Here is a 25,578-nt window from a genome sequence, read left to right as displayed (position 1 = left end):
TTAATTGACATAAGAAAAGGTAATATAAACTGTTTCAAGGGCCAGCAACGTGGACCGGTTCGGCTAATATTTAATATAAAACATGACACGTTGTACTTACGACCTTGTATTTTTGCCTTACAACCTTTTCCTTCAATTAAATTTCATGATTAATTCCGTTAATGTACATGGTTTCTTAGCTACACTGTAATCCCAAATAGTGTCCTTTTTTGTCTTCCCAAGTATTTCTGCCCCAACTCACTGCATCTTTTGTTTTTGTCTGCAAACCATGTAGAATCTTCAGCATGTAATGTCTTCCTGCGTTTAGGAAGTTTATCATCAGAGCTTTCAGAATCACCGTGAAAACCATAGGGAACTAGACCCATGACACCATCGTCTAATTCCATTCCAAATTCATACTGCTCTTTGTTAGCAAGAACCATGATGTCTTCTTAGTTTAATAACATTTCAATAAATTATTATTTTAGAATCATTCAATAATATAAACATTGCACTTACCCGTCCGTTTGAAGGTATTACGTTATTGAATTCAGAATACACACTAATCTCGTTATGTGTACAAATGTCCCTAGAGAAACCACAAATTACCAGTTGATAAAGTTAAGTAAGATATACGACAGTAAAAATTTTGATTTTTTTTACAAATTTTTCAATATATGAGGTATTTGAACACATACAGCATCCCAATTTGTATCAATGAAAAGGCCAGAAGTCCATCCTTCATAATCAGTTCGCTTATAGCGGAAAATTGATTTCAAATGTAAATTTTCGTTGCAATATAGAAATTATCACATTTTTGTTCAAAAGTTTGGTCCACAGGCTCAGCCAAATATCATCCGATTATCATCCAAAGGTGTAGGCTAGTTCTTTACATTGTACCCCAACCATGGATGACGTTAAACATAATATCTGAACTACATTAGCTGTAGTATTCTTCTAAAGTATACATTTTCCTGTGGACTTACGACCTTTTCGTACTCAAATTTGTACGTTTTGTGGACTTACGACCTTTTCCGACAAGGGCAAAACGTATAGAAAAACGCGACATGTTACCATTTTCTTTGTATCATACGACGTGTTTTGACTTGTACTATCATCCTGTAACAAAAACGCGATTTCCAAAAAAAGTGGACTTACGACCTTTTTCGACGGAGCAGACGATATGTATATTATAGAACTCCTTTGGTATCACCCTCATTTAACGATGGATCACTCTCTATTCTTAATCTTCCATAATATGATCAGTATTTTTCATTACTTTATCCAATCCCAAATGTCAGTAACAGAAATTGTATCATTTCAGCTAAGGAGAGTTGTAATTAAAAATAAGTACAAATCTAAAAATCAAATTAGAGTTGACTTTAGTAATGAAAGGGTACTCCATCCACGCTATAATTATACAATTGCAACCCATTATCCACTTTTTGGGTAACTCCCAACAACTGCCGAAAAGTCATTAAAATGAGCTATGCAACTGCCTATCACTAAGAAGCCAAGTCATTTCGATAACATATAATTATTAATTAAAAATTACACTTCAAATGTTTTATTTATTGTTATCTCGAGCAGCTTCTTGGCATTTTCAGATGCCCGATTAAAGGTGGTTGAATAACCATGCGATAATAAATGCAAGCTGCAGGTCGTAAACTTCTTCTTACCCCACATACATAGATATCTAACTATGTAGAAACTCCAATGACTTTAGGATACTCTGTAGCCAAACAAACAAAAAACAAGAATAACAAATGCGAGTAATTGTTTACTTGCCACTAATGAATAGACAGATAGTCTGTCTATTTGACATATCCAAATCCTTGTGTATGATATGACGCAATGTGTGCCACAAGTATGCAGAAGCAATTGCTTCTTTTTTTGACTTTAACAAAAAAAAATGTTTTTGTTATTTTATAGTTTACTTTATAAGACATGACCTTTCCATATCGATTGGTAGATTGTTTTTGTTTTTCTACACTGCAATTGAAAACTTGTTTATACAATAGGGCACTCATTAAGGTTTGTCTGTCTGCAATTTGGTGGGATCTTTTTGGGGTGTAATTATTGTTCAAGTACCTTTTGGGCACTTTATGAACAGACCAAATGTAATACCAAATGAAGCCTTGTGCCACTCGCCTGCCGCATATCCATTGATATCGTTGCAAGCAAAAGTGTTGACAAACATATGCTTTAGCAGTTGCTGACAGTTGTAACAACGCTCTTCGCTCCAACAAACTAGGAGGTAGAAAAAGTGAATTTGTTCTTGAAAGGGAAAGGATGCGTTTTTTGTTTAATAATTGAAATGTTAGCAATAAGGAGAGGAAGAATATTATCTAATGCTCACCTATATATACGTTAGATAAGTTCTAAAGCTCACCTGTATAGGACTGATGAGCTATTTAGATATAATTTAACCAGTAAATTATTGAGCAGCTGTGTTAGAAAGCATCAATGTAGACAGGACTAATAACCAAATATGCAGAGAGTAACATGCCAGGTTTGCTCATCAAGACTTCGGGGCTCCTAACACATGCGGTGTCTGAACTAATAACCAAGGACTAATAACCAAATATGCAGAGAGTAACATGCCAGGTTTGCTCATCAAGACCTCGGGGGTCCTAACACATGCGGTGTCTGAATATAGCCCTCGATCGGGCTTCATAGCATAAAAACTCCTAGCAGTTGAACTCCAAATAGTTCGGGACTGGTAACCTACAGAATAAAGACCCTGCCGACTTCGTACCCAAAGACTACTACCAGTTGGATTCAAGGAGTCCGGGACTGGTAATCTACAGAATATAGCCTCTATCGGTTTTCGTAGACAAAGACTGCTATCAGTTGGACTCAAGGAGGGTTGACCCACAGAATATAGCCTCTACCCAGCTTCGTAGCCGAAATTACTACCAGTTGGCGTCAAAAGTTCGGGACAGTTTACCTACACAATATAGCCTCTACCATTCTTCGTAGCCGAAACTACTAATATTTTAACACTAAGTTGTCGCTACGCAAAAGGAAAGGTACAACGCCGATGAGATGGAGGGAGCAACAACTCAGCACCTAATGATATAGATTATCACATCCTCAAAACTCATAAATCTCTCGAGGGTTGTGTGTTCAACGCTCACCGTTGGTACGTGAGTTTTTTGTTAACCAACTAAAGAACAGTTGGTGGTGCACATGTGAGCGTTTAAACAACGCGTGGCACAGTGTGTAGTGTGACCGGCTACAAATCAGAAGTTCACATGATCAAACCTAGCAAAATAAAATAAAATAAAAAAACAAAGCAAAATAAAATAAAAATTTGAAGTGTGTTCAAACTGAAAACAAACTGTTCTAATATTAGAACCAATGAACGGAAAGAAACAAAACGATTCCCGTACCAATCACACAAAGCCACAAACTTTTCAGCTTCTCTGAATCGTTTCTTTCTCACAACCAAAACAAAAACACAAACTTTTCAATGTAAAAAGATGGAAACCGTACGATTGCTGAAATGTAACTTCGGCTATGCTTTGCCGAGTTGTTTCATTCACCACCGAAACGACAAGTATTTTTGGGAAACGTTTGCCGTGCGTTATGGTCAATGACACACTCAGACACACACACACACACGTGTGATTGCTTAACAACCCTATAAGTTAGCATCAGCATACCACAGTGAATTTTATCAACCAAAACGTTTTTGATTTATTCACATGTGTTAAGTACTATTTAGTTTTCTATCTGTTGTTGTGGAGTTGAGTACTTTTCGCTTTTCGTTTTGTTCGTACTCACGAATGTAAACAAAACGAAACTAAACAGCGAGCTCGGCCAACGAGGGTTATGTTTCGTTTTGTATTGTTCCTATGGAAAATACGAAACGAAACGATTGGAAATTTTATTTAAAGTATTTTTACGTACTCTGATTAGAACATATGTATCTATGTTTTTGATTATTTTTCAACTTCTACTGCCCATAGAGTAACTAGTTATTCTAGTTATAGAATAACTAGATATTTAGAGCGACATGCCCTTGTTGAACTAAGAGTTAGTAGGGCGTTTGTAAGTAATTACGACTACCATATTTGGTAATAATTTTTTGCTGATCCGACATAGGACATTTGTGCCATAAGCCGAACTAAGATTATATTTCCAAACCCACCGCTCCATTACTTTGCCTTTTCAATTTTGGATACGACTCAACGGTGGCAAATATACCCCACAGTGTAAAGTTGGCGACATTTCTATGAATACCTTTTCACATGTGGTGACGCTGTTCGTATTCGGCGATAGAAAGTAGGTTCCATATCATTGAGCTAATATGAATAGCGATGCACTCTCATTGATATTAGAGAAGCTTCCCTCGTAAAGTCTGGAATGTTTGTGGGTTCTTTCGATGCTGATTTTTCTTAAGATATTTTCCTCTTTAACACAGCACATACACACTGTATGCTTTTACTTTCGCAAATATCGAAGCTTCTGATCCATACATAGCATCTGCGCCTTTGGGTCAAAATGGCTTTGGTTTTCAGAGGCTTACTTAGTCCAAAGTAGCATTTGTTGAGCAAAATTGTTCTTCTCTTTTTTTCAAAAATCATGTTTGTTTAATGTATAGCGCTTCCGAGGTAGACAACGTAATTACTGATCTGGAAATCGTAATTTTTAACTTCTACATTTACGAGTCCGAGTACATATGTAAGTCTTGTGCGATGGTCTTAATCCAGCACAGTGATTTCGAATAGTCTTTACTGGACAAAATTTCTTCGATTTAAATTCCGAGTGATGGTTGAGAAATATAACGTCAAAGTCCAATAAATGATTTTAATGGGCTATACCAGCATTGACTTCAATCCCTTCGGAAGCTATGGTGATTTCTACAGACCGACTGACATGTCGATATCGATGAACAGTGAGTGACTCAGAATTTAATTTTCCTGGCCTTGCCTTTGTCATCATCGGTTTCTAGTTTATGCACGAAATTAGATAGTAAACATATTGAAACTAAAAATACCAATAATTACAACAAAATATTGGAAGGCGTGGGGTGCCCTTCAAGACAACTATTTTTGTCTTATTTCGGAAAAACTTAATTTTTGTAATTTTGCTCGTACGTGACATGTGTTGGGTATCGTTCTGTCAATTCGGACTCAATACGAATTGAAGCGACTGCACCGTCCGGATCTTAATTGAGCTAAAAAATTGCATTGTAAAAGGTCAACAAGGTTTATCACAACAAGTGATGCCGGCCTGCGACTTAAGGACCATATTCCTACTTCTTCTAATATTGTCGCAAATAGATGTGTCTTGTGCGGACGAATTAAACTAGCTATCGAACTTTACACCCACTATCTTGATTTAGTTAGTGGTCGGAATCAAGACACCAACGACCAATATTTTTAGTCGGAGCCTCATTTCAGCCGTCCAGGCATTTAGCGGCATATATTTTCATATTCCTCAGATGGAAGAACTGTACTAAGTTAACTTTGTATATATTAAACCTTTCACATATTTCATCGACGTTAGGCCCGTTGACATGACCGTACAATCATCTGCATCATTACGATTTCTGGAGGGTGTGGAATATCAAGAAAGTAGGGGTTTAATAGTTCTGGAAATATCCACCCTCCTTGGGGAACTCAATATTTTACTCTACAACTCTTCGATTTCTCTTGTCTTAATTCCAAAAATGACTGGCGCACACACATGTTCTCGAACGATTTGACATTGTTGATGGTATCGAAGGCTTTCAATAGGTCAAGTGTCACCATGACTGTTCAGTCGCACGGCCTGTTCTGGATCAGTCTTCGACTGATATATTTGGATATTACGTGTAATGCTGTATTGTTTGAGACTGCGGTGGTGGCTCGTATTCCGACGATAACAACGATGTTGGGGACATCTGGAAATGTCCTGGCGCAGCAACCAGCCACATAAATCCTATCGCAGTTGGGGCGGCTAAGACCAGAGCATCCTCGGAAGTGCAGCTTTTCCCTGCATACATTACTTTTCACCGATGTTGACATGTAGTGGATGCGTATCTGACAAACTGAACAAATCCCTTGGCCGGTGTTCTTCTATATCCCGGCGCGGCCCTTTTCGCTCGAAACACAAACACATAATTGTTGAAATGACAGCTCTGGTCGAAGATTCCTCAGAGTCAAGATTTTTATACCCTCCGCCATAATACGGAGGGTATAATTACATTTGTCATTCCGTTTGTAAACCATCGAAATATTCGTCGGAGACCCTATAAGGTATATATATCCTTGGTATAAAAGTTCATATTACTCCGATTTTCAGTATTTTGAGGGTGGTGGTCTCAATATTCAACCGAAATGGATGAATTTTGGTAGTCTTCAGTAGAAGTATGAAAAATTCCAGAATACAATTAACAGTATAGATCCATTTTTTCACATAGGCCTCTTAGAAGGGTACTCTCGATTTTCGGTATTTGAAGGTTGTGGTCTCTGTAGTTTGGCATATAGTGTCCTTTGTGGGTAAACAATTTTTTTCGGTATAGGTCCACATCTAGATATAGCATAACATCGCAAAGCTCAGTATTTATCTTGGTCCCTCTTTCATCTCAAGTGTACACTGACCTCCCTGTGGTGTCACCCATAAGAACGTTAAAAACTTGGGTTCGGGCGTCGGGTTAGTAACCCTCCCCTAGAAAGCTTCACTCCAGTGAATGAAAGACTTGCTACAATACGGATAAAAGCAAAATTCTTCAACATTAGCTTTATATGCGCTCATGTTCCAACCGAAGACAAGGACGAACAGACCAAAGATATATTCTACGAGCGCGTAGAAGAAACACACGACCATTGTCCTCAGCCATACTTCCCGAAATCCGCACAGTAATTAGCTTAAAAATTACTGTGCGGATTTCGGGAAATATTTTGCACAATTTACGTTTTACTTGTACAAAAAAATTCGTTATCTTTTTACTCCATTTTTACTATTGTGTTATTTTTAATTTCTTTTTTCCAGATTATTGTTGTGGAAATAATTCAATCTCGTCATCAAGAAAAGATCACAAATGGCAATAACACAGGCAGACGTTACGTTTTTATGGACTATGAAATACCCGAATGGCTGGTGCAGTGCTATAAGAAGATTGGTGTATTTGGCTTTGGAGCGGGTGTTGGTCAATTGACAACAGACATTGCCAAGTATTCGATTGGACGTCTAAGACCACATTTCTTTGCGGTAAGTTTATAGTTTTATGCATTTCTTTATGAGGGGGAAATTTAAATAACTTCTTGGAGAATAGAAGCCTCAGCTAAGAAAACAGGCAATGAATGTCAATGCCATAACTTCTAAGTTTGTTTTTGGCTTTCATTTCACAACAAAGTATTAAAATTTATGAAAGCCATTTAATTTGAAGGGCTCTTAAAAATGGTACCAACTCCAAAAAAAAAAACTCCACATGTCAAACAGATTTTGGTGCCTTGTGGACATTATGGAAATTAATAGAGAACATTTTATGGGTCTGTTAAAATACAAGAACAGAAATTAAACTTCATGTCAGTGGCTAATGTTGTGGTGAGAAGGGGAACTCCAATAAATATCAAAGCATTCGTTGTTGTCACACAAAGTTTATAGGCTTGTTCCTACTTCTATTCTAATATTTAGGCAATGTAAAATCCAATAGTTAAATGACTGTTACAGATCGGTTAGCCAACAAATTTCCAATCATTAATGAGACATTGTGTAGCAATGGAATTTTGGAAAGAACAATTTTTATTTTATTACCCAGAAAATCCAGAGTTTTTTCTGATACAATGTTGCACACTTGTAAATAATTTAATGTTTTTGTTTTATTATTTTAAGTTGAGTACTACACAGTGTTCTCAGGGAATAGGGGGAGGAATTCCCAGTGTGTCTATTTTATCCAGACACCAGCTGTTTTTATTTTTGTAATCATTTGTGTATTTTTTGGTTATTCCAGTTTCTCTGCAAGCACTCCCGTTTTGATAATGAAGGGTTATGGTACTCCTCGAAATTCTCCCAACATTTGTTGTGTCAAGAACATAAGTAGTGACTGATGGTATTCCCCCTTTTTAGTGTTTCTGTTTCTTTTTTTATTATTTCATGAGTTCTTTTACCCCTAATTAGATCTGGATTTTTTTCATTCTTTTGTGACAAAGAAACCAAATAAGACATTTGCACATGTTCCGTTTTTCAAAATGCTTCATTTGCCGCCACAAATATTTAATGAGTTATTAAAATTACGCAGTACTTGAGATGTGGAAACAATTATGCTCTGTATTTCAAGGTCAATGTTATGACAACAAAGGCAACAAAGATATTAGGTTCAGTTTTTAATATTAAACATAAAAACGAGCAGAAAAGGGGCCTTAAAAGACGAACAGAAGAAAGTATGTTTTGTCGTCCTGTAGAAAAGCAGTAGGAAGACTTTATAGATGAGTTGAAGTGAGTCTTTATAGAAGAACTGAAGGAAACATGCGTGGTCGACATGAATATGCTACTACATTTTTCACTCGAATGGGCATGGATTTATCGTTCGTGAATTACACGTACGATTTGCGTCCGCACATATAATTGATTATCCAACATTTCGAACTTGACCGGAGAGTAGTCTGCTCGATGTTCTCAAACAGCGTGGAGTGCTTACAGTATCAAAGGCTTTTGACAAGTCAAGCGCCACCATCACTATTCTAGCACACGGCTTGCTTTGCTCGAGTGGTCGACGAATATGTGTGGAGATGGCGTACAACGGCAACTTGTTAGCTATTTCTGACGTTAGGCAATGATTAAATCCTCAATGGTCTTTCCTACGGAGGACAAAAGTGAAATCGGTCTGCACGATTCACCTTAGCTCCCTTGCCTGGCTTCAATGGCGGGACCACCCTGCCGATTTTCTAGACTTTGGAAAATAGCGACAGTTTGAGAACTTTAGTGAGATACTCGACTCCCAGCTCATCCAGCTGTTTCAGCATTACCTTAAAGATTCCACCAGGACTCGATGTTTTAGATGATTTAACGTTCCTGATGATATTTTCAACATCACCGTAAATTGTGTTGGTTAATCCTTGGCAGCAATAGATCTGATGCGACGTTGTACTCTTGCCTTCGCTCTGTCACACCCGGGGTGCCCGACAAACTCTCGATGAAAATAACTTGCGCACGTCTTCGGATCAGTCAGCGTAACGTCGCCAAACGTGACTGAGGTTCTATCTATCTATCTTCTTTACATGAAATTGAGCGGTCTGCTGATGGAGCAAATTGTGGAGAGATGGTCTTAAACGTCGGGTCACCAAGTGACGTCATTTAAAAGACCAGGTGACACGATGGTTAGTCTGCCGAACCGTGACATTCTCCGCTAATTATGGTAGGGGTGCCCTCATTGACCTGAAAAACGTAGAGCTATAAATCTGGTCGTTTCCGAGGATCGAATGCCACAGCTTATGGTGAGCATTAAAGTCCCCCAAGACCAGACTTTATGGTCTTCCAAAAACGGACTAATGTTGAACCTATAACCTGGAGTACAGCTATCTATCGGCGGGATGTATACGTTAAGTAAATCTACCTCTGGAGTTCCACACCAGACTGCGACCCCCATACATGCCATGTACGGGTCGTTAGTGCCAGGCTCTAGCGAGATAGGTCTGAATTCAACACGTCCACTTCTGATGCGATTCTTTCTAAGTACGTCGTAACCATTATGACGCTGTTAGCTGCAGTTGTTGTTGAGCTTGGTTTCCTGCACCGCTGCGACAACGATATTCTTCCGACTCATAAAGTCCACTATTTCCTCCATCCTACCTCGGAGTCCATTGAAATTAATTTGCAAAAAGGATGCATTCCCAGGAATTGGAACAGCAACGGTTGGTGTTAGGTGCTGTGTGTGGGGCTGCTGTCGGAGGGACTGCAGGGGACTCGTGTATTCAGGTGATGATGACGACTCACTGAGGGTTGTGTTCACGCAGCATGCAGCAACAGGGACTATGTTGCGTAGTCCCTCCAGAGGACGAGCCCAGAACAATCCGTGAGTTGGACCCACTCCCGGCATCTATTGCGTCTCACCGAAGTTTGGGTGTGGTGGATGCGGATGTGACAAACTGAGCTCATATAAATAAATAAAAAATATACAAATACAAACATGTGTACAGAAAAAATATACAAATACAAACGTGTGTACACTGAGGTGGAAGCCGCTGTCCGGAACACGAGTATTGTGTGGTTCCGGGTTAATCGGTATCGAAGAACCCGCCGCCGTGGGACTTGAAAGATTGGTTGTCTTTATAGACAAGCCTAAAGGTCGCCTTTATAGACGAGTATAAAGATCGTCTTTATAAACGATGTAAAGGCCTTCTTTTTGGCCGAGCCTAAAAATCGTCTTTAAAGCAGAGCGGGGACAAGCGTAAAGGTCGTCTTTATAGGCGAGCCTAAAGGTCGTCTTTATAGGCGAGCCTAAAGGTCGTCTTTATAGACGTGCTAAAGGTCGTCTTTATAGACGAGCTAAAGGTCGTCTTTATAGACGAGCTAAAGGTCGTCTTTATAGACGAGCTAAAGGTCGTCTTTATAGACGAGCTAAAGGTCGTCTTTATAGACGAGCTCTAAAGGCCGTCTTTATAGACGAGCTCTAAAGGCCGTCTTTATAGACGAGCTCTAAAGGCCGTCTTTATAGACGAGCTCTAAAGGCCGTCTTTATAGACGAGCTCTAAAGGCCGTCTTTATAGACGAGCTCTAAAGGCCGTCTTTATAGACGAGCTCTAAAGGTCGTCTTTATAGACGAGCTCCAAAGGTCGTCCTTATAGACGAGCTCCAAAGGTCGTCCTTATAGACGAGCTCTAAAGGACGTATTTATAGTCGTGGTCTAAAGGTCGTTTTTATAGAAGAGCTCTAAAGTTCGTCTTTATAGACGAGCTCTAAAGGTCGTCTTTATAGACGAGCTCTAAAGGTCGTCTTCATAGACGAGTTAAAGGTCGTCTTTATAGACGAGCTAAAGATCGTCTTTATAGACGAGCTCTAAATGTCGTCTTTATAGATCAGCTCTAAAGGTCGTCTTTATAAATGAGCTCTAAAGGTCGCCCTTATAGACGAGCTCTCAAGGTCGTCTTTATAGACGATCTCTAAAGGACGTCTTTATAGACGAGCTCTAAAGGGCGTCTTCATAGACGGGCTGTAAAGGTCGCCTTTATAGAAGAGCTAAAGGTCGTCTTTATAAACGAGCTAAAGGTCATCTTTATAGACGAGCTCTAATGTCGTCCTTATAGACGAGCTCGTTTTTAGACGAGCTCTAAAGGTCGACTTTATAGACAAGCTCTAAAGGTCTTCTTTATAGACGAGCTCTAAAGCTCTAAAGGTCATCTAAAGGTCGTCTTTATAGACGAGCTCTCAAGGTCGTCTTTATAGCCGAGCTCTTAAGGTCGTCTGTATAGACAAGTCGAAAGGTCGTTTCTATGGACCAGCCTAAAGACGAGCTTTAAAAGTCATCTTTATAGACAAGTCGAAAGGTCGTTTCTATGGACCAGCCTAAAGGCCATCTTTATAGACAAGCCGAAAGGTCGTCGAATCTCTATAGACAAGCCGAAACGTCGTCTCTATAGACAAGCCTAAACGTCGTCTCTATAGACGAGCCGAAACGACGTCTCTATTGAAGAGGCGAAAGGTCATCTTCATAGACGAGTCGAAAGGTCGTATCTATAAACGAGGCGAAAAGTCATCTATATAGACGAGCCGAAATGTCATCTTTATAGACGAGCCGAAGGTCATCTTTATAGACGAGTCGATAGGTCGTCTTTATTGACGAGCCAAAGGTCATCTTTATAGACGAGCCGAGAGGTCGTCTCTATAGTCGTCCTTATAGACGAGCCTAAATGTCGTCTTTATAGACGAGCCTAAAGGTCATCTTTATAGACGAGCCCAAATGTCGTCTTTATAAACGAGCCTAAAGGTCGTCTTTAAAGACGTGCTTAAAGGTCGTCTTTATAGACGAGCCTAAACGTCGTCTTTATAGACGAGTCTAAAGGTCGTCCTTATAGGCGAGCCTACATGTCGTCTTATAGACGAGTCTGAAGGTCGTCTTTATAGACGAGCCTAAAGGTCGTCTTTATAGACGAGCCTAAAGGTCGTCTGTATAGACGAGCCTAAAGGTCGTCTTTATAGACGAACCTAAAAGTTGTCTTTATAGACGAGCCGAAAGGTCGTCTTTATAGACGACCTAATGGTCGTATTTATAGACGGCCCTTCAGTTTACTCCTTCCGACCTCGCTGAAGCTCATGCTGTTATTAAATACATTTAGAACCTATGGTATAACAACAATTAAATATAATTTAAATTCGTGTTTAAATCATAACCACTCCCCTCTTTTTGTATCACCGAATTCAAATCTTAAACCACTTGCCATATAAATGCCAAATGTTTTCATTAATGTGTGTGTGTTTGTTTACATAAATAAATTCGCAACTTTAAAATATTTTGTTTCATTTGCATTACACGAAAATGCTGTAATCTGATAGATTTATTGAATTTTATTTTAAATGTTAGCCATGTTCAGGTAGTTATTGGTCGGTCGAATGGTATATTTGGGCCAAGTGATTGACAGTAAATTTTGTGCAAATAATTGTTCACCAACTTGAGAGAGATTAGCGTAATGCAGTAGGTCCATTTAAATATAAATAACAAATCTACCATTAATGAATAATTATAAATTAAAATATTTGCGTGATTATTGTGAATATTTCAACTGAATGGGCTAAGACTTGTCGTCGCCGTGGCCGCCAGACTCAATCGTGGTGACATTTCAACAAATCTTGCAATGCCTTTTTTTCTTGTCTCCTTTTGTCTGATTTATTAAATTGAAATATAAAAATTCTAAATTGCAGAAAAGTCACATATATATGCGACAATCAATTCAAATCCGCTGCAGTGTCGTAATGTGAAGTGCGGTAATTTAATGCTAAATTATGTAAATAATCATGCGGAGATTGTTTGGAATAAATCTTTTGGAGGTGGTGGCTGTGATGGTGTTTGCTGCTGCTGGTTCATTGAGTAAGCGCGTTGGCAATCAGCAGGTGTGATTTTTTTGTTGCATACAATTGTTGCTGCTGCTGTTGTTGTTGCTTTTGCCAGCATGCGGCCTATGGATACATGTGGACAGAAGACAAGTTAAATGGACAAAGGCAAATACCTGAATTCATGATTTGCCAAACGTAAAGAGATACTTTTCTTTCCATTTGCGTTTATCACCCACCAAAAGACAGATCATTTTTTCAGCTTGTCTTATGGGGAATTGTGCAACGCTACTGTTTCCTTTAGCTGATAATTAAAACATACACTTATTTTCATTAGATATATGAGGTACCAAAACAGAAGTGAGGAAAAAGAAAATGTCAAGGGTGTTTTAAAAAGGACCATTGACTTGATTGACTGCCTCAGTGTGACATTTCTTCAAGCCTGCCTAATAGGCTCGGTTATCTAAAGGTTCTCTTTTGTACCTCTGGAGACTGAAGCTGTCCACAACATTGTGGTAGGAATGACATGGCGATAACACCCAATCCAGTACTGCATCAACAACATCTTGTTGTGGTGATGTACCGGTAAAATCTTCATATCCTCATGGATATGGTCCACTAATGTCATGAGGAGGTACCCTGTTGCAGGCATCTGGGCTGAATTGTGGCAATTTTGAATATTCTTCCACTGCGTAGCTCTAACATGTGCATAATACACTGGTACGCAAAGCTTACCACAGAACGGCATATTGCTTGATTTTTTTTGCCAGGACCCCAAATGCTTGCGTCCAGCCACTTGAGGACCTTTTAGCTAATTCTAATCTTGTCGCAAATAGCTGTGGCTTGCGCCGACGACTTAAACATACTATCGAACGTTACATCCAATATCTTGGGGCATTTAGTGGTCGGAACCGGGACACCATCGACCATGGGGCAAGCGACATTTCGGCCACCCAGGCAGTGTTCACCACCTGGCAGTACAATATTTTCATATTCCTCAGATGAAAGAACCTATCACATATGTCATCGGCGATACGAATCAACGACAATATCGTACTATTATCCATATACATTACGATATCTATGCCGCACGGAGATTGTGGAATTTATGAAAGATAGAGGTAAAAGAGTTCCGGAGCTATCACCCGCCTTGATGAACTCGAACAACGAAACTGCTTCTCATTAAAGGGAGGAGTAGTACCTCTAGGATTTTCCCTACTGGCGACAGGAGAGAAATCGGCCTGTGCGATTCGCCTTAACATTGAGATTTCGTGTGGGCACAAGGCTAGAAAGATTTTTCTTTTCGGATGACATCTGAATCGAATGACATCTGAATCATCCCCTCTCAGCCTAGGAGGATATTATATGGCGTAGCACACTCCTTTTCACCCAATCACTCTTGGGGTGCTTTATAAAGTACAGCTTTAATTAACACAGACCTGTCATCGTTGCGCCCTTGAAAGTTACCGCCTATCATCTTTCTTTTCCGGATCCGAGAGCGATTTAACCCTAGCCCACAATTTACTCAATCCTGTACCAATGTGGCAATGTTTCAGATGGTTTAGCCACTTTTTCCGCGTATGCTCGCCTACTAGCCTGTTGACCTCAAGAAAAAGTTCCCTAAATGTTGGGTCTTCAGTTTTCGTACGACGAAGCTCATCATCCTCATTTGCTCGTCCAGTCTCCTCTGCTGGGAAATTAGATTTAATTTCGGATATTCGACAAGCAGGTATAAAAGGAGCGGCAGCAGCAGTGATGATGTCTCGGAAAATTCTTCCAGCTATCCGAGGGAATAGGTACCACTCTGTAGCGGTGCTTGATAAATTCTCTGAAACCTTGCCAATCAGCGTTACCCTGATTTAGAAAAGTACGGCCTTCAGAGATTAAGACGTCGGGAGGTCTGCTAACGGAGACGCTGATAGGAAGTAATCTAAACCAAGTGAAATAATTATAGGATCGTGATGACAGACGAGATGTGGTCATCTCCTCTTATCCTCGAACTAGCTTCTTCTTCCAGTGTGCAAAATGTGGAGCTATGAATTTGCTAGACCAGCGCTTTACTTTTCTGGTCATTGCCTAGGACGATATCTCATGGTGAGCATCGAAGTCCCGTTTAAAAGCGAACGAATGTCAGGCATAAAATGCAGGGTACAACTATTTATCGGCGATATGAACACATTAAAAACCTCTATCTCGGCAGTCCCACACTTTTCTGATACCCCGTACATTCCATGTATGTGTCATTAGAATCAAGCTCAAGCGTGATAGGTCTGTATTTAACAGGCTGAAGGAAGGCAAGTCAAATCGTAACTTTTCTAGCTGCAGGTTACGATGATCTTTGTTTCTTGGATCGAGTCGGCCATGATGATTTTCCGATTCATAAGGTCTAGGATTTTGCTGACTTTGTTGCGGAAGCTGTTGCAATTGAATTGCAAGAACACAGAATTTCCGAGACGCTGAACCACAACATGGGCTGTAAGATGCTGCATTTATTGCTGTTGGGGAGACTGCGAGGGCGTCTCGTATTCCGACTACGATGATTCGCCGACGAAGTGGCAAACACGGTGGGAGATGTTCGAGCGGATTTGGCAAATGGGACAGATTAATGGCCTGGACTTTTTTTTTATCCCGACACGGACCAAAAGGGCTTGGTGCAGACATTCGAGATCAATTGCCGTTCCCATGGAGAAGAAACAGACGAACACAAGAAGATAATTTCTGGCGTGACGGCCCCTAGTCGAAATTTCCCTCGAATCAATTCGGTGCATAGAACTGGCCGCCCTGGGATTGCTTTCTTCTGGTAGTCTGTAGAGTCTCAATTTATAGTCAACCAGAATGGATGATTACCAGAATAGCTTACAGAGCCTCTATTCGGGCTGTCTATAAAAATCACTTTTGGTCGTCTATAAAGGCTCTTCTCGGGACGTCCTTGAAGCTTCCTCTATGGCCGTCTGGGAAGACTTTGTCTAATTGCTTATAAAGGCTTTATTCTGAGGAAATCGCCTCTGGCAGTCTCTAAAGACTATCTTCTGGTCTTCAATGAAGACCACCATCGAGTGGCCTATATAAACCCTCATTTCTGGTCGTATATAAAAACTCGCCTCCGGTCGTCTATAAAGACTCCCTTCTGCCTGTAACACTATTCCCTCTTTTAGTCATATGTAAGGACTCTCCTCTAGTCGCTATAAAGACTTCCTTGTGGTAGTTAAGAAGATTTCCTTCTGCTATCTATAAATTGGGTGCTGCCGTGATTCAATGGTATACACGCCCACATTGCCCGCTGAATCCTCGGGTTCGATTCGCGATCCAACGGTGGCAAAAATACCTTCCGTTATTGTAATCTGTAAGTGTTCGCCTTTGGTCACTATTAATGAAGTTTTTTGGAAATCTATAAAGATTTTATTTTGATAACCTATGATAATTTTCATTCCTGGTCGTCTGTAATCCTCATTTCTGGTACTTTCTTCTCGTAGTTTGCTTAGACTCCCTTATGATCACCTAATTCTAGTTATCTGTCAGGACTCGCCTCTGATTGTCTATAAAAACTACCTTCTACTCATCTTTTGGACACTTATTAAGCCTCCTTTCTGCTCATCTATAAAGACTCCATTTCGGGAATCTGTAAAGTTTTCATTCTGTTTGTCTATAAAACCCCCTTCTATAGTGCGATTCTCTAACTCACTTTTTGAGTTACGCACAAAACTCAGAAAAATAAATATAATTTGTGTTATTATTATTTCTGGTCGTTGATAAAACTTCCATCTGGTCGCCTATACACACTCCCTCCTGCTCGACTATACCAGTAAATGTCCCTTCTGGTCGTCACTTTAAGTCATTAAAAGTTCACTTTTTTAACCAAACATGATCATACCACCCTCTTCCTCTTCATTGCTTGATCTTTGTTAAAATCTTTGCAAAAATGTTTTAATTTGAATCGAAATTTACGAAATAAAATCTACAAAAAAAAAACCTTCAAATGTTAAAGACATGTGTAACACACATGTAAATAGTTACATTTCCTTTGAGTCTTTCTGATTTGATCCTGGGGTCTTTATGTGTACACGAACATTGCCGAACAAGTCGAAACTATGTTGCAGAATTTAGCTGATATTTTCACACTATTGGCTGGTGTGTGCGGCCGGCCGGTTTTAATCTTTTGGTAAGCCGCTTTACCGAAAACCTTTTGTGCAACAATTCTGCAGAAATTGGTGTGATTTGTTTTTGTTCTCTTTGGCCGTAAATTGGTTGTGATTTTTACCAAAATCATTATTAAGATTTATGTCTGTATGTTCGCACATTCTGCAATATATGTGTGTGTGTGTTTGTGTCTATTGCAATTTGAATGTAGCCGGAGGATAGAATTCTTTTCAACTTGCTATTTCTGTATACGGTGTCTCTATTTGAATTGTATTTTCAATTCATTTATTCGGTGATTAGGTCCATAAATACTTTGTATTTTGATTTTGGTGTTTATATGAAATTCGATTCGCTTTGTTTCTTTGGAGGATTATTTTGTAATATGAGTTTTGTATGGGCTACTTGGGTGGTTATCCATCCCACAAATTTTCTTTTTTGCCCTGAATACTTTTGTTCAATTGTGTGAGATTACAGCATTTAAACAAATTTCAATAGTAAATCGAACACATTTTGTTTTTGTTCCAAAATAAGAGTAAAAGAAGGCCGTTTGGACAAGTCTATAATGCAACTGTGATAAAACTTCTCAATCGTGTCTATAACAACTTCCACTTTGGCTTTGAAAATGTTCTTAGTCTGCTAGTCCGTCGTCTGTAAAGACTCTCTATTAGTTGCCTATAAATTCTCTCTTCAGGTGATCTATAAAGGTACACCCGCTGGTTAGCCCATAACTCTCCAAAAGGCAGTGGTGCTCAAAATAATTTGTGAATTTATCTCTTTCTTTTGCTAAACAACGGCATATGATGTTGCTGTTTAAGATCCGATAAAGTATATTTGACATAAGGGCATCTATTTTGTAATCTTAAGAGATTGACTCCTTGTCGTACATCAAGACCTCAGTTAGTGATCTAGCAAGAGTTCAAAAAAAATACAAATCGTCATACGTTTCGACTTGGAATCCTTGCTTGACTCTGAAGCATATATCCGCAAAAAAGGACACACGTGCCCTCAGAAACAGTTTTTCTCTCCACACACTCAATGTAACTAATTGCACTCACGCAATAAATTTGGCACAAAACATAGTCAAAATGGTCCATATCTGTCCACCCCCTGGGTACCTCCCCCACAATAGTTGAACATTTTTCGCTAAGGTGGGGCGCACCATACTTTGCACATCGTAATATTTCTACCAGACATACATAGATCAGATTCCTTCGGGTACCTCATACACATAACTTCGAAAGTGCAGTTTAAGACCTGCTTTCGAATCGGTGCAATATTTTTTGCAACATGTTGTGGCCATCACTATGTATAGCGCACGACAACTTTCGAACCGGTTACTGCGTTGGTCCAAATTTTGCAAGTCGTAATATTTCCGCGAATCCTAGATAAACCTTGAAGATGGGACTTATCGGTCCGCCACTAAGCTCATCAATTTTCGCGCGATATCTCACAAACAGAACAACTGATTTGGTCCAAACTTTGGTTCTCGTAATATTCCCCCCAAGCTTAGTTTAAGTTAGAAAGTGGGCCATATTGGTCCACTCCCTCTCAAAAGGTCAACATTTTTGATTAAATACAGTTTCAGGTCTGTTCGAGGATCCTATTAAAAACCAGTAAGGAAAAGATCAAAGTCGGGCGGGGCCCACTATGTGATACCCTACACCACTGTGAATAGGTAAAATATATATGGGAGCTAAATCCAAATGTGAACAGATTACGATATAATTTGGCACATATATTTCTAGACCAAACACCGTCACACATTCCAAGTTTCATCAAAATTAGACATACATAGCGTCTTTGGTGCATCAAATACCTTAAGTCGGGCGAAAATATATAAATATATAGCTGCCATATCCAAATCCAAACCGATTTCGATAAAATTTGGCACACTTATCTATAGACCTAATTCCGTAACACATTCCAAATTTCATCAAAATTAGAGATACAGCGTGTTTGGGGCATCAAATACTTCAAATCGACCGAAAATTTATATGGGAGCTATATCCAAATCTGAACCGATTTTGATATAATTTGGCACACTTATTTCTAGACCTAATTCCGTAACACATTCCATCCAATTTGGTCCAAATTTTTGACCTCGTAATATTTTATTCAATCTTAATTTAAATTCAAAAATGGTGCTTAACGGTCCATTCCCTCGGATACTTACTCGTCACACATTCCAAATTTCATTGAGACCGGACATATATAACGTCTTCCGTGCACCAAATACCATAAATCGGCAGAAAATTTATATGGGAGCTATATCCAAATCTGAACCGATTTTGATATAATTTGGCACATTTATCTATAGACCTAATTCCGTAACACATTCCATCCGATTTGGTCCAAATTTTTGACCTCGATTTGGTCCAAATTAATGCCTCCAGAGCTACAGAAAACCCTGGCGGCACCAACTGAAATTACCGCAGGGTAAATATGTGGCCATTGGTGAATTCGCAAGGTCTAAAGCCACATTGGTATGTCCCAATTATTTCGTTGACCATAGGCTTTAGTCGTTAGCACAATAACCCTGACACTATATTGTAAGCAATAGGAAGAAGGTGTATGCCCCTATAGTTAGAGTGTGCTTTCCTATATCCTCCCCTGGAGAGGACACAGGATGCTCAGATTCCAATCGTTGGATGCGCTTTCCTCCTGTCACATGGTGCGTTCTTTCTAGCACATTCCTGGTACTAACTAGCTGATATAAGGTGTATACCTTATTAGTGTGTCGCCTCCGGTTTTGAATAGGTCTGGCTGGCCGGGCACCATCAATACCATCTTCTGGGATTGCATCTGTGGTATAATCGTTGTTGTTTGTTGTTGAGCATTAGACATACGTAGAAGCATAGGTTTAATGCTGGGTTGGCAGCCGCTGGCCGAAACACTATGGTTTCGGGTTAATCCGGTACGAAAGTACCCGCAGCCGTGGGATTGTAGCATCATCGTCGTACTTGTATACCAACAGTTCGGAAAATGCTCCTTACATATCCTGAGCAACCTATCTGCATCACTTACCAAATTGCCTTGCTGGTCTCTACAATAGGCGGTACCAGTACCAAAGCAACCAGTTTGATGATTCACTCATTGGTAGAATTTTCGCACTTCCTTCCGGCTCTTTTTATACTCTCCCGCATTTCCACTTCTCTTTTTTCCTGCGAAAAAATTGTTTCTCCTCGCTACTTTGCACTCGATACCTTTCTTGTGTGCTACGCCTTGCTACTGATTTTAGGGTAGCCCTATATGGATTTTGGGGCGGTTTGCATAGAGAGTGGGCAATATTTTGCCACTGTGCTGATATGTAAACGGGTCGAGGAGTGTTTTGATTAAACTTTTGGGCCACTTTAGTGCACTGCCGACCAAAAAGAGGGCACACAAAATTTTGAATATTGGCATATTTTGACAGTGGGTTAGTACGGTTGTTTGCACGCATGCTGCAAAACTTAAACAAATCAAAACATTTGCTCTCTTTTGTGTGCTCTTTCGTTGCGTTCGGGTCTTGTGTGTGTGAATTGCCTAAAAACATCGTAACTTCAACAATACCAATGAACGGCATTGCTTTAGTGGAATATGCTGTGCTGTATCTGTTCGTCAATGTATGCTTCCAAACAATCGTACGCTCCATGAATGTCTTTCATCTATCACAACGTGATCAATATGATTTCTTGTTTTCTGGTCTGCAGACAACAATATGGTACCGCCAGCTACCATGTTTTTTGCCGCTAGGAAGTTTATCAGTCAATCATTCAATTGTCAGATGTTACACTCTGGAGACTGAATTTCCCGACTGTTGGGCCAAAGATATTCTCATTTACAATTTTGGCATCAGAATCGCCTAGAAGGGTTTTAATGTCATGGGCAGAGCAATGGTCATATGTTTCATCTAAAAGCTCGTAAAATGTATCCTTACTCTGCTCGTCCATGTCTTCAGTGTGAGCATGAACACAAATAAAGCTGATGTTAAAACATTTCTCTTTTATCGGAACTTTAGCAAGTCTTTAATTCACTGGGTTGAAGATGGAGACCACATGTTTAAACCTCCGACCACCTACATATCCGCAAACAAACTCATGCTTTATGTCATGACAGCTATAATACAGTGTGCCACATTTAGGTGTTGTTGTGACGCCTTTCCCAATGCTTTGTATTCGCTGTTATGTCGGCCTTGTACTATTTAAGTAAATCTGCGAATCTTCCAGGTGCAGATTCGCTGATAATGGTCCTTTAAACGATTGCGGGGGTTTGTTTTTTTTTCCTTATGTTTTCATAGTATGTTGCTTTTTATTTACTTATTTTAATTATTTTCCACTGTCTATTCTCTTTTTTAGGTCTGCCAACCCATTATGGCCGATGGCTCAACGTGCGCTGATGCCATAAATCAGGGCAAATATATAACAAACTTCCATTGTGCCGGTGTTGGTTCCACCGAACGTATGTTGAAAGAAGTTGGCCTATCATTTCCCAGTGGACATTCGAGTTTTACCTTCTATGGCATGGTTTATTTGGCGGTAAGTTTGAACTTTAACCTATCCGAGAATTCTAATTCAATCCATATAAAAATTCTGAAATTTATTATCATCTTTTTTTACAGATTTATTTGCAATGTCGCATGACATGGCGTGGCTCAAAATTGATGCGTCACTTTCTGCAATTTGTGTGCCTAATGTTGGCATGGTATACTGCCTTGAGTCGTGTTTCCGATTACAAACATCACTGGTCTGATGTTTTGGGTGGTTCATTGATTGGATCATTGGTTGCTATTATTGTGGTAAGTTTTTTTTTGGATCTTTTTCTTTTCTATTATTTTTCTAATGCTTTTTTATCTTAATGTTCTGATGCATGTCGACTTGTCTTAGTTAACTTTACTTTACAGCACCATTAGTTTTATTTTTGTTGGCCACGTTATACTCTAAGTTAACCTTGTCTTTTATAGCCATGACTTGTGTTGACTTTGAGTTTTTTTTTTTTTTTTGCCCCTCAACACTCTACTAAAATTTTGAGTTTTAGTTTCAATTTGATTCGTCTCATTGTATTTTTTCACCCTTCACTTCACTTTTTTTAGACATTCTTGGTGCCGGAAAATTGGTTTAATTGGAACACTGTTTGGCCCACTGTACATACTAAAGAGAATTGAGGAATGGACTGAAGTTCCTTGATATAATGAGTTCTCAACACTTAAAACTAAATAAAGTTGATACAAAGAAAATCATTGCAAAATTGAAGTGTTTGTTTTAGGGTTAAATGGGAGTAGGAGGAGTGAGAGTAGGACAACTTCACACTGGGGTGGTAATATTTATGACTTTTTATATTATATTTTATGTCGGCAGACATGATATTACCCCTTCCCGATTCAATTTTTTACTGTACAAATATTCTGTAGAATGATCAAAAGATCATTGAGATAAATTTTTGAAATTCCCATATTAAAATTATCGATCTTCAATCTGTTCCTCAACAATTCCTTCTCAAATAAAGCAATCTGTTAGCTTTCAATGTTCCCATCATAAATATGCACAAATATTTGCATTTAGCTCCCAAACGCCATTCATTCCATTGGGCGCCACATCAACATTTTCCTACAACATTTCCATTGAATTTTAAATTAATTGATTTGAAAAAGTGATTGTCATCGATCGTCCAGTTCACATCGACCGACAACATTGTTGCCGAGGAAATTTAACTTCAATACAATTCAATCACTTTGCATTATACCGAGATTTCTCCACCAATTTGCAAAACAATTCGTGAAAAGTAAACAAGCAGAAAAACAAACTGTAGCTTGAATTGAAATCTAATGCAGCAGATACAAAATAATCGGCAAATCTCTGGTAGCTTAGACTCGTCGAACAAAGCAAAAAAACCAAATCAACGAAATGAAATTTATTGTAAATGAATATGATTTCTTATTGCCACCACCACCACAGTCAATAATAGACAGACAGCCCACAGACAACTACATGTATGTGTAATATTATAGCAAGATATTGGAGCGAACTTAATAGAAAAGCTTTTGATCCAAAATTGTAGTAGTAAGGAGTCGCACCGTGATTAAGAATCGTTACTGGCCAAAAATTCTACAACTTTTGAAAAGATAGAAATATATTCATACCCACAGTCTTGTGGCTACAGAAGGTATACACAATTTGATAAGATCAAGAATGTATATTGTACCTTTTCTGTTTGCCTCAGCATCTCATATTATTTTCTCCAACGGTATATTGAATAGATCGCACTAGAGGCTATCTGTTTGTTTGAAACTTCGTTTGGTAATGAATGAACGTTTGGTAATGAATTCTTCTGGCCTCATTTTGACTTAGCGCTTTTCCATTTCTCTATTTTTTCTGTGGAAAAGACGTCACTCCTCCCTTCTTTTCTCCCCATATCGCTAAAGCGTGTTACGCGTTACTACTGATTGTATGGTTGCTATGCGTTCTGCATTTTTCTCTTTAGTAGCGGCACGACATTCTTCATCGTACCATTTGTTCTTTGGCAAAGGTTTTTCGTATCATTTGCTTGGAATGGGCAATCCTATACCATTGTGCTGGTATGTTATCGGGGCAGAGAGTGACCCAACTTATATTTTGCGAAATCTGTATCAGACCATTTGGATCCGATTTCAGAAATTTTTTAATTCGATTTATCGGGAGCGCACAATAACTCTCGATCTCGATTCACCAATTTGGTCAAAACTTTGAATCTCGTAATATTTTGTCCAAAATTAGTTAAAGCTTGTCGTATCGGTTCATTCCTTCGAGTAACTCCCCCACAAAAGTTCAAAATTTTTTGCTAAATGGTCGAAGGGAGTAACGCCTTGCACGTTGAATGCCAGGTTCGATTACCAGGCCAGACGACGTCAAAGTTTCAATGGCGGCAAAATACCCATCGGTGTAATGTTGGCGGCCCCTATTACAATTGTACACTTTTCTGAGATAACTTCCCAAAGGTTCTTAAATCCGCTAATGAGCTCGAGTATCGGATTGGTCAAAACTTTACACATCGTAAAATTTCTTACTAACGTACATCAAGTTCCAAGAGGGTCTATATCGGACAACCTTACTCACAAAAGTTCAAAAGTTTGACATAAGTTGATGGGCTGTTCGATGTGCTTTTACAGTCATATAAAGAGTTTCGTGTTCAAGTCCACTTTCAAATAGACCACCAACACTTTTGCGCTCTAATCCAAATCCAATTTAGTAACAAAACTTTCGGAGCGTCCACAATCGCTACCAAATGTTTGTACATTTTTGTATATCGTATTCTGAACCATCATTCGGTTTTTGATGTCTTCATTGGTCTCCGAATACGCCTGATGTAGAGATTCACCTTCATACCATTGGAGGACACTTTTTACACCATGAAGACCTTTTCTGGCTGGGGGATCATTGGACTTTTTCTCCTTTGCTTGGTTGAGGGCTGGGGGCCTTCTGAAGATCTAACCCCTTTCACAGTTTTATGCTGTTTCTTTTCAGAAGATGGTGATTTCTCCTTGACTTCCTTGCTGCCTGTGGAGGTTTTTGGATCCGTTTTTTCCTACGCTTTACTCTTCCCTTCCGGGTTTGAGTTGAAAGGTTGTGTCTCTGCCTTTCGCCACATGTTCACCTTTACAAATGTCGTTTAGTTTAGGAGTAGACTCTTTAGCCGTCTTCATTCTGGGAGGAGCTGTGTTTCGGAATAGAGATTCACTCGACCTTTTTGCTTTGGGCAGCAGGCTTTGTCACTTTCATTTTTTTGTTTTCACCACAGCCTCTTTAGGGGTTTTGGTTTGGGTAAATGCAAAGGCTGGAAAGAGTATCTTGTCCACCTGAAATTCGCGTTGAGATATTCGAGGATAGGTTCTCTCGAACCTATCAGCCTGATTCTGATGAAGAAGTCCATCGTCTTAGTATGCAAATTCCGCCCACATCCCACGAATTTGCGTAGATACGTAACATCATGCTTATTGTGCTTCGTATCATTAACTTCTCTGGCAGTTATTTCATTAGGGTCAGTCAATGATCCTGTTGCATCCTGCCTTTGAAGTGTTTTGCCATCATGCACCGATATATGACCAGCTCGAACTGGTCTTGCTGTCAGTTCAATTTCCTTCAGAAATTTGTCGGTCCAGGTTTAGATGTAACTCATAGAACGGTACAGCCCGATGTTGGTACTTTTTGGGTGCCACCGTGGTGCAATGGTATGCACACCCGCCTTGCACGCAGAAGGTCGTGTGTTCGATTCCCCGGCTAGGCAACATCAAATTTTCAACGGTGACAAAATAGCCCTCAGTAATGTTGGGACCAAATCCGCTTTATCTTACGTACTATCCAGTTTAGTTGGTGCCGGATTATTTTTTGGAGCATTATTGACATGCCCTTGAAAGAAATTGCGCCGTCGTAACAAGGCCCGCAATAACAACTTTTTACAAAAAATGTCAAAACGATCGGAGACAAGTTGTTAAACTGTCCTTTTTCTAAATTTTGTGTGGGAGGTATACGATGA

General features: G+C 39.4%; 1 protein-coding gene across 2 annotated transcripts in view; it reads left to right on the top strand.

The window, feature by feature from the left end:
• Positions 1-25,578, top strand: part of wun (wunen) — a 231,924-nt gene that overhangs the window by 204,725 nt on the left and 1,621 nt on the right. Inside the window, exons 4-7 of one of the 2 annotated variants that reach the window (XM_073957041.1) lie at positions 6,964-7,182; positions 21,429-21,608; positions 21,692-21,868; positions 22,163-22,317. In XM_073957041.1, the coding sequence (XP_073813142.1) occupies positions 6,964-7,182; positions 21,429-21,608; positions 21,692-21,868; positions 22,163-22,234 (648 nt within the window). In that variant the 3' untranslated portion in view covers positions 22,235-22,317. Of the gene's footprint in view, positions 1-6,963; positions 7,183-21,428; positions 21,609-21,691; positions 21,869-22,162; positions 22,318-25,578 lie in introns of those variants that run through there. The other variant, XM_073957040.1, reaches the window with a different exon arrangement.

The sequence above is a fragment of the Musca autumnalis genome, unplaced genomic scaffold (genome assembly GCF_047663935.1).
Source record: "Musca autumnalis isolate F117 unplaced genomic scaffold, ASM4766393v1 scaffold_5, whole genome shotgun sequence".
Lineage (NCBI taxonomy): Eukaryota > Metazoa > Arthropoda > Insecta > Diptera > Muscidae > Musca > Musca autumnalis.
This window is presented reverse-complemented; position numbering and strand designations above follow the sequence as displayed.